This window comes from Berghia stephanieae, chromosome 6 (genome assembly GCF_034508935.2).
Source record: "Berghia stephanieae isolate SIO BIC M18660-M18661 chromosome 6, UCSD_Bste_1.3, whole genome shotgun sequence".
Classification (NCBI taxonomy): Eukaryota; Metazoa; Mollusca; class Gastropoda; order Nudibranchia; family Aeolidiidae; genus Berghia; species Berghia stephanieae.
Window position 1 is genome coordinate 15,157,211 of NC_088365.1, and position 10,000 is coordinate 15,167,210.

Consider the following 10,000-nt stretch of genomic DNA (forward strand, 5'->3'; position numbering starts at 1 on the left):
CAAAGGCAGTTCTTGTTCAAGCAATCTGTATGCCCACATGGACGTTTCTCATCCCGATTGTGTTGCAATCCAAAAACAAGCTCGATCAAAAAAGGTCAGTCATGATGTAAGCTCAGGTGAAAAGGTTGTCAGGATCATCCATACTTTTTACAACGGTAAGGCTTTGTTTAAATGCTCTCTATGCCATTTTGTTAGTTCTTCTAGTACGGGTAATCTGTACAAACATATGAGGCGGGTGCACAAAGGTTATAGAATCTTCAAAGCTGGTCGTTGTAAACGCAATTCGGTAAAAAGAAAGACTAAATTTACATCAGATTTTATAAGTGACAGTGATATAAGAGATAGTGTGAGAACTTGGGGCTTGATTGAGGGCATTCAAAGTTCTGGCACAAGTTCAGGAAGTGCTTTTCATTCGTATGAGTGTTCCATTTGCATGGAATCGTTTGATACACACAAAGACTTAGATTTTCATGTCAACTTCCATCACATTGAAGGTGAAAATTCAAATGAAAGTGTTATGTCAGGTCTGAGTGATGATTTTGGAGAGCAATGTGACGAAATTATAGTAGAAAAAGAGGGATGTAATAGTGACGAGATTGCAGTGGAGCAAGATGGACGCAAGGCTCAATTTTCATTGGAGAAAGAGGAATATATTGATGGGAAAGAAAGAGAAGTGATTGAAGATACAGAGGTAAATGAGGATAGAATGGAAAATATTGACAAAGACAGTATTACTAATGGAGGACACATATATGGCTTTGACCTTCCGGCTGATATTTTAAATCATTGCCATGATGATTTAGATAAAGATATCAACACTTTATTAACGTGTGAAAATGTTGGAACAGAATTTAGTGAGAATTCTCCATTTTTAGACAAGTATTATTCAGATTTCCTTGCCCAGTTTATATGTCCCGAAACATCCGATCTGAAAGGAACAGCTAATTGTGAGCCAAAATCTTGTCGTATCAAAAGTGCTGAGAACATCATTGAGACATCCACAGATGAGAAAAGGGAAGGAGAGAAAGTACAATTATGTAGCAGTAAACATATGAAGCAACTCTACGGTGACTCTAATAGTGACGGTTGTTGGCAAAGAAGATTAGCAGTAAAATCAAGCTTTGGATCAGAGGAAAGCAACAGCAGTATTGATATGACTGAGAATCACATCGAAGACACTCAAAGTTCCAATACAGACCCGGAAGTTGCTTTTGAGTCTTATGAGTGCTCTGTGTGCATGGAAACATTTAGGAATTACATAGATCTTGATTTTCATGTTAAAGGTCATGAAAATGAAAATTCTGATGAATGTTCATATTATTGCCATAGTGGTGATTATGGACAAGAAGAAAGAGATACAAGTGATGATGAATATTTTTCAGATAAAGGAGAAGAAATAGAAGGAATTGATGATTCAATAATTTCAGAGGTCACTGATTGCCTAGTGGTGCGAATTGAAAAGACACCGAAAGAGGAGATTGCTAGAGGAAAAAAGAGGTATCGTTGCTCAGTATGTGGAAAGTCAAACAACTCCACTGGTAATCTGTACAGGCACATGAAGGCTAACCACAAAGACCATGTAATTGAAAAGATTTTGAAGTTACAAATGGCTGGGACTTTGAATCCTAGGACAGAAGAAGAAGTCTATACGGGAAATAATCATGTGGTTAGAATTGTAAAGGCAACGAAAGAAGAGAAAGCGAGAGGGGAAAGAGCGTATCGCTGTTCCATATGTGGAAAATCTAGCAACTCGACTGGTAATCTATACAGACACATGAAACTTAACCACCAAGCTCATGTCATTGAGAAGATTTGGAAGGAAGACCAGACCACATCTCAAAATGAAAGGACTGAAGATGAGAACGCAAATCAAAGCAGAGTAAATAAAAACACTAAATCAGATGTAAACGATCATGTTGCTATTGATGATAGTGAAAATGATGTAAACAGTTCTGTGGTCAGAATTGAAAGAGCATCAAAAGAAGAGATTGCCAGAGGGAAGAAGAGGTATCGTTGTTCAGCATGCGGCAAATCGGCGACTGTGACTGGTAATCTTTACAGTCACATGAAGAATAAACACAAAGACCACGTGATCGAAACAGTTCGGAAGGGGGTCAAGGCCAAAACTAGTATTGAAAAGACGAAGGATGATCACACAAATCGGGATAGAGTAAATAAAAACCCCAAAGCAGAAGTAAACAATGCTGATGACTTTGATGGTAGTTGCGTTGATGGAAACCGTCCAGTGGTCAGAATTGAGAAGGCAACTAAAGAGGAGATTGCCAAAGGAAAAAAGAGATATCATTGTTCTGTATGTGGCCAGTCAAGCAATTTGACTTGTAATCTGTACAGTCACATGAAGACTAACCACAAAGATTACGTGATTGAGAAGATGTTGAAATTAAACAAGTCTAGAACATGGAATCCAATAACAGAGGAAGTGGACCCTGCGAGAAATGGTCCAGTGGTTAGAATTATAAAAGCAACTAAAGAAGAGATTGCGAGAGGGGAACAAGCGTATCGCTGTTCAGTATGTGGCAAGTCAAGCACCTCAACTGGTAGTCTCTACAGACACATGGAGCTTAAACATCAAGACCATGTCGTCGAGAAGATTTGGAAGGGAGCAAAGACCAAACCTCGGAATGAAAGGGCTGAGGATGTGAACACAAATCAAGATAAAGTAAATAACAGTCAATCAAATGTTAACGATTGTGATAGTATTGCTGAAGGTGATGAAAATCGTCCGGTTGTCAGAATTAAAATAGCACCAAAAGAAGAGATTGCCAAAGGGAAGAAAAGGTATCGTTGTTCAGCATGTGGCAAGTCAGCTACTGTGACTGGTAATCTATACCGTCATATGAAGAATAAACACAAAGACTACGTGATTGAGAAAATTTGGAGACCCAAGGCGAAAGCTATAAATCGAAGAACAAAGGTCAAGTTTGGAGTTAATAAAGCAACAAAAGAAGAGATTGCCAGAGGGGAAAGAATGTATTGCCACTCATTACGCAGCAAGCCCGGCGACTGTACTGTCCGTCTGCACAGACTCATGGAGAATGACCACAAAAACCATGTCATTGATGAGGATAGTGAAAGAGGTACAGTCCCACCACAAGATCAGATCTCAGAGGCTGAGATCACCAATCAAGTTGAAGTTGAAGTAAAGATAGATATTGATTCAGACGCAAACGATAATGGTATTCGTAATGTTATGAAAAATATGATTGACGCTGAAGGGACTCAAACTTTGAATGATAATTCTGGATCTGCTTTCCCGTCTTCTGATCATTCTCTGTGTAGCCACGCAATAAATTCTACGCGCAAAGACCAAGTTAATAATCTCAAATTTGATCAAATTATAGAAAATAGTAAATTTTGTCTGACAAGTGATATTACAGATGTGGAAAGAGAAGGGGGCAGTGGTGATAGAATTTCAGAGGAAGATGATGGTATGACTTTATACTTGGAATTTTACCCTGATCAAGAGAACACTCAAACGCAATATAAAGGCCTCTCTATTGCATCGGGGGAGAATAATGTATGTGTTGTAGATGACAATTGCCCAGTGGTTAGAATCGAAAAGGCATCGAAAGAGGGGATTGCCAGAGGAAAGGATAGGTATACCTGTTCAGTATGTGGCATTTCAAACAACTTACCTAGAAATATGTGCAGACACTTGAAGAAACACCACCACGATCATGCCACGAAGAAGAGTTGGAAGGGAGACAAACCTCAGAATATTGAGATCGAGATCAATAATCCTGTTGAAATAGAGAAAATAAATGATTCAGATGTAAATAATTTGGATATAAATGATGATGTGAGGAATAAGAACGACTCTCATAGCTCTAATATTGATTCAAGATCAGATTTTCAGTCATTGGAGTACTCTATGTGTAAGGTTTTGTTAAGTCGCTGTGATAATCTAATTGCTCATTTCAAATCTCACGAAGGAAATCAAGTTCTCGCAGGTGATAGATCGGGTCTGACCAATGATTTTGTGATTGGTGAAAGAAAGGGTGGTGATGGTGAAGAAGCAGAAGAAGAAGAAGATGATGGTAATGATGCTGATTATGTATTATCAGCGGAAAACAGTAGTAGTGAAGAAGATAATGATATTGACTTACATATGGAAGTTTGTACGGAAAGAGAACACGCACGTTATTTAAAAAATACTCGAAACAAAGAGCTCTCTAATACCTTGGGTAAGAATAATGGTAGTGCGGGTGCTTTAAATCGCCCAGTGGTCAGAATTGAAAAGGCTACGAAAGAAGAGATTGCTACGGGGCAGAGGAAATATCGATGTTCAATATGTGGAAATTCCAGCAACTCGACTGGTGTTTTGTACAAACATATGGCAAATATGCACAAAGACCACGTTATTGAGAAGATTTGGAAGGGAGCCAGTGGTATACCTTGGGATCACAGTACAGACGTGGAAATCACAAATCAGGTAAAAATAAAGAATAATTTTGAATCGGACAAAAATATTGTTGATGGTAATAATCTCACAAAGACTAATAATAATATTAAAGGCACTCAACGTTCCAATGGTATTGCACGATCTTCTCTCCACACTTTCGACCATATTCTTGGGGGAAAGCAGGTCATGGATATTGATAAATCTGGTGATAACCATGCTATAAGAATTGAAGAAGGAAAGGGAGGGGATGATGAAGAAATTTTAGATGATAGTGATAGTTGTTTCATTGAAGAAATAGAGGAAGTTGATCAGGGAATTCAAGAGAAGAGAAATGGTGATAAAATCAATATACCCGACGAAGGGTGTGGTGTTGGTCTTGTTACACAGAATGAATTGTTGAAAAAATGCCGGATGGATTTAGACAAAGATGACCCCACGAAAAGAGTACCCAAGTCTCATTTCATCCCAACCAAATATAATGAACTCTTGATTAAAAATAAATATATTGGTACTATGGTTGTAGAGAACCGCCCAGTGGTCAGAGTTGAAAAGGTATCAAAAGAAGAGGTTGCCAAGGGGCTGAGAAGGTATCGGTGTACAGTATGCGGTAAATCCAGCAACTCGACTGGTGTTTTGTACAAACATATGGCAAATATGCACAAAGACCACGTCATTGAGAAGATTTGGAAGGGAGCCAGTGGTATAACTGGAAAGCAAAGGATAGAGGTCCAGATCACAGAGAATAATTTTGTATCAGACAAAAATATTGTTGATAGTAATAATGGCATAAGGACTGCGAATATTATTAAAGACACTCAAAGTTCCAATGGTAATGCAGGATCTTCTCTCCACACTTTTGAGAGTTCTACTTATTTCCAAATTATTGAAGGAAATCAGGCCATGGATTTTGATAAACACGATGTTAACAATGCTTTTGGAGTTGAAGAAGGAGAGGGAGGTGATGGTAAGATTTTAGATGATAGTTTTATTGCTGGAAGAGAAGTTGATCTGGGAATTCAAGAGGCGGGAAATGGTGATGAAGTCAAGGTACCCAATGAAAGGTATAGAGTTAATCTCGTTACACAGAATGAATTGTTGAAAAAAAGCCATAAGGATTTACACAAAGATGCCCACATCGAAAGAGAACCTAAGTCTAATTTCCTCCCAACGGAAGATAATGAACTGATTAATGACTTTGGTGAGAATAAGTATAACGGTTGTATAGGTGTAGGGAACCGGCCAGTGGTCAGAATTGAAAAGGTGACAGAAGAAGAGATTGCTAAGGGGCAGATGAAGTATCGATGTTCAGTATGCGGTAAATCCAGCAACTTGACTGGTGTTTTGTACAAACATATGGCAAATGTACACAAAGACCACGTGATTGAGAAGATTTGGAAGGGAGCCAGTGGTATAACTCGAAATCAAAGGACAGAGGTCGAGATCACAAATCATGAAAAAATTAAGAAAAGAATTGAATCAGACAAAAACAATTCAATGACTCAGAATTCACAAACAGCGGTTGAAGTTATAACCAAAGATGACTCAATAGTGAGAATTGAAAAAGCAACAAAAGAAGAAGTTTCCAAAGGGGCATCGATGTATCGCTGTTCAGTTTGCGGTAAATCAAGCAACTCTACCAGCAATTTGTACCGGCACATGGAGCATAACCACCCGAACCATGTTGTTGAAAAGATTTGGAAGGGAGACAATACCATAAACCGGACGGTGATTGATGTCACGTCTAAAGATGGCCGGCCAGTGGTCAAACTTGAGAAGGTAACGAATGAAGAGGTTGCTAGAGGGAAGAGGAGGTATCAGTGTTCCATATGTGGCAAGTCAGACACAAATACTGGTAATCTGTGCAAACACATGAGGCTTAAGCACAAAGGCCATGTTATTGAGAATTTTTTGCAGGAAAAATGGACAGTTACTCAGAATTCAAAGACGGAGGTCGAGGCAGAAGGCGAAGATGGCTTAGTTGCGAGAGCTGAGAGGGCAACAAAAGAAGAGATTGCAAGAGGGGAAAAGATATATCGTTGTTCTGTATGCGGCAAGTCCAGCAACTCGACTAGCAATCTGTATTGGCACATGAGATGTAATCACAAAGACCATGTCGTTAAAAAGATTTTCAGTACAGACAACGGTAGACGTTTTAAACTAAAAGCTCAAAAACCAAATCATCCGAGTGATTCGAGTTGTATTAATACGAGTACGAGTGAAAATTATGTCAAGGCCATAGCTTACAGTCGTAATGGTCAACGTTTACATAAGTGTTCTCAGTGTGATTTCATTACTTCTTCTGGAACAGGAAATTTATACAGGCATATGAGGATTCGCCACAAAGGCTTTCATATCATTAAGAAAATAAAAGGTAGTCAAGAGAAAATAGAGGCCAAACATGTACGTATGAATAATAGTAGTGAGGGTGTTGAAGATGGGCGTATGGTCAGGGGTGGAAGGGCTACGAAAGCGGAAATTACTGAAGGGCAGAAGATGTTTCGCTGTTCAGTATGTGGCTATTCCAATAACTCGACCGGTCTTTTGTACAAACATTTCGAGAGAAAGCACAACGAGTATGTCATGAATAATACAACCAGGGCCTTATCGTGCTTTCAAAGTATAGAGACCAATGCCCTTAGGACCACAGGCAAAGTTGTTAGAGTTGTTAGGAGCTCCAAAGAAGATATTGCAAGAGGAGAAAAGAGATATAAATGTTCAGAATGTGGGAGAGGTAGTAACTCGTCCGGCAATCTATATAGTCACATCGATATTTCTCATCCCGAGTTTGTGGTAGTACGACGTTTCAAACCATACGTCCAAATACAGATTTCATCGAACATGGTTGATGAAACAAGTGAAAAAATTGTGAAAGCCATTCCTGTCATTCGTAATAGTAAAACTTTGTATAAATGTTCTCTGTGCAACCGTGTTTCTTCTCAACGTTTTGGCTTATACAGCCACATGAGGCGGTTACACAAAGGTTTTGCCATCATCAAAAGCCAAGTTGCAGTCACGAAACCTTTAAGATTAGATGTAAATGATGATGATGATGCGAGGTCAGAAGTTTGTATTGAAGGCACTAAAAGTCCGAAAGAATTGGTCTCTAGAGCTGAGTTCGCGTGTTCCGTGTGTAAAGGTGCTTTTAGCACTGGCAAAGACCTTGAGATTCATGTCAAAATTCACAAAGAACAATATCCTGATGAGAGTGTTGATGCCGATTTGAGTTGTGATTTTGGATTAGAAGAAAGAGAGGAAAGTGATAGAAAAAACAATGAGAAAAGTATGGAAACATCTATTGAGGAAGAAAGATTGGGAGTAGATCATGTAGGATATCCAGAGAAAGGAGTGAGAAATGGTAATGAAAACATAAACCACGAGTGGTACAGAGATTATACTGTCACACAGAGTGAGAATTTGAAGGGTTTCGAGAGAGTTACAGACAAAAATACAAACATGGAAGGACAGCTTAAACTTAATGCCAGGCAAGAGGTACTTCGAAGAATCGCTAGTGAGGTGGATCAGAGTAATGCTAGTGTGGATGTAGGAAATGACCCTTTGGCCAAAGTTGTTAAGTCAACGATAGAAGAGGTTGCTAGAGGGGCAATGTTGTATCGCTGTACTGTGTGTGGCAAGTCCGGCAACTCGAATGACGATCTGCTCAAGCACATTAAGAATGTCCACAAGAACCGCGTCACACTTCAGAAGCCAAGGATAGAATTCCGGTTCGAGGCCAATCCCCTTAAGACCTCAGGCAAAGTAATCAGAATTGAGAGGAGTTCTAAGGAAGAGGTCGCAAGTGGAACAAAAAGATACAAATGTTCAGAGTGTGGTAAAAGGAGTTCTTGTTCAGGCAATTTGTATAGTCACATGGATATTTATCATCCCGAGTGTCTAGTAGTTCAGCATATCGAACCATATTCTCCAATACAGACTTCTTCTAACATGTTTGATGATGCAAGAGAAAAGTTTGTAAGAGTCATTCCTTTCACTTGCAATGGTAAAATATTGTTTAAATGTTCGCAATGTGATCGTGTTACTTGTAATAGTTCCAGTCTATACAAACATATGAGGCGACTACACAAAGGTTTTACTATCATTAAAAAAGGTATCGGGGGTGACTGGAAAGAATATCATGAAGCAGTGAGGAAGCACTTTGTTTCAGAGATAATAGGTGATGATGATACGGGAGCCGAGTTTAACATTGGAGACAATAAACAACTCAGCTGTGATTCGGGGGTTTTGTCCCAATTATTCGAGTGTTCTGTGTGTAAGGACACTTTTAGTACCTGCAAAGACCTTGATTCTCATGTCAAATTCCATGAGAGAGAGATTTCCAGTGACAAGTCTAGTCCCAATATATATTTTCAAGTGAAGGAAAATGGTGGAATTAACAATAAAGACATTACAATTACAGACCTAAGAAAAGAAGGTGGAGAAATTATACAGGGAGCTAACAATGGAGGAATATCAGGTGACAGATTGGCAACTGGTAGTGAGGAAAACGGGGTTGGTCTTTTCACAGGGGGCAAGGTGTTAAAGCATTCCTACAAGGGTTTAAATGAAGTTGTCGGTATGAAAAGCTTGCCTATTTCATCCTCCGAAGTTGTCAAGCCGCTGCGTGTCATGTGTAATGGTAAAAATATGTATAAATGTTCCCAGTGTTGTTATTTAAATCTTAGTCTATACAATTTATACAAGCATATGCGGGCACGACACAAAGAGTGTACTCTCGTTAAAAGATTTAAAGCCGATGGCGGCAAAAGGAATAAGTTACGTCATTGTCCGAAATGACGATGCTTTTATTATTACTTACTGATGTCATGAGGTTGATGGTTCTTCTTTGAAACGAAGTCTTGCGATTTAACATTGAGAATGAAAAGCAGTTCCTAAAAATCATTACCCTGAAAAATGATGTGCATGTGTTTATATATTATGATGGTGCCCACGTGGTCAAGTAAGGGTTATTTATTCATTTATTTATCCATTTATTTTCTCTGTTTATTTATACTTATCTATTTAATTATCCTTTGGTTAATTATTGATTTTACCTGTATTGATTGGACATTCTATGTAAAATGTTCTTATTGGCGATTGCCTTAAAATAAACCTTTGAAACTCTGGGTGGGGTTCCGACCTCCCATAGTGGGCAGGGAGGTACTTGCTGTGTCTTCTGTCCCCCTGTACCTGTTTTTCAATTGCTTTCTGTCTTTGTCTTGGAATGAGATTACTTGGTTTTGTCCTGACCCTGGCCGGAGTCCTTGGCTGGGAGGGAAACAGTCGAATGTATAGTTATAGTTTTGGGAGGTGATATTTTTTCCTTGTAAATCATCTCTCCATTATGTATTGTTATTTTTTATTTTTAACATATGATTTGTAACCATTTGAGTGTATTCCTCTTAGTGGGATCTTGTGCTGGTGTCTGGGTGAAACTTTTAGGTGATCTCAAACTAAGTACTTTGATAGTGTGCTCTTGGAATCTACATGTTTCCTATTTGAACCAATTCCTCTTTGTCTTACCTTTTCTTGTGTGCTTTAATTGTGATTCTATAAATTTTTACTATCCCATTTTCTTCCTTT

At 38.8% G+C, this 10,000-nt stretch overlaps 1 protein-coding gene across 1 annotated transcript in view; it reads left to right on the forward strand.

The window, feature by feature from the left end:
• Nucleotides 1-10,000, forward strand: part of LOC144974557 (uncharacterized) — a 27,370-nt gene that overhangs the window by 15,889 nt on the left and 1,481 nt on the right. Inside the window, exon 2 of the mRNA XM_078917535.1 lies at nt 1-10,000. This exon is cut by the window's left edge and continues 1,031 nt beyond it; it is cut by the window's right edge and continues 1,481 nt beyond it. Coding sequence (XP_078773661.1) covers nt 1-9,214 — 9,214 coding nt within the window. The 3' untranslated portion in view covers nt 9,215-10,000.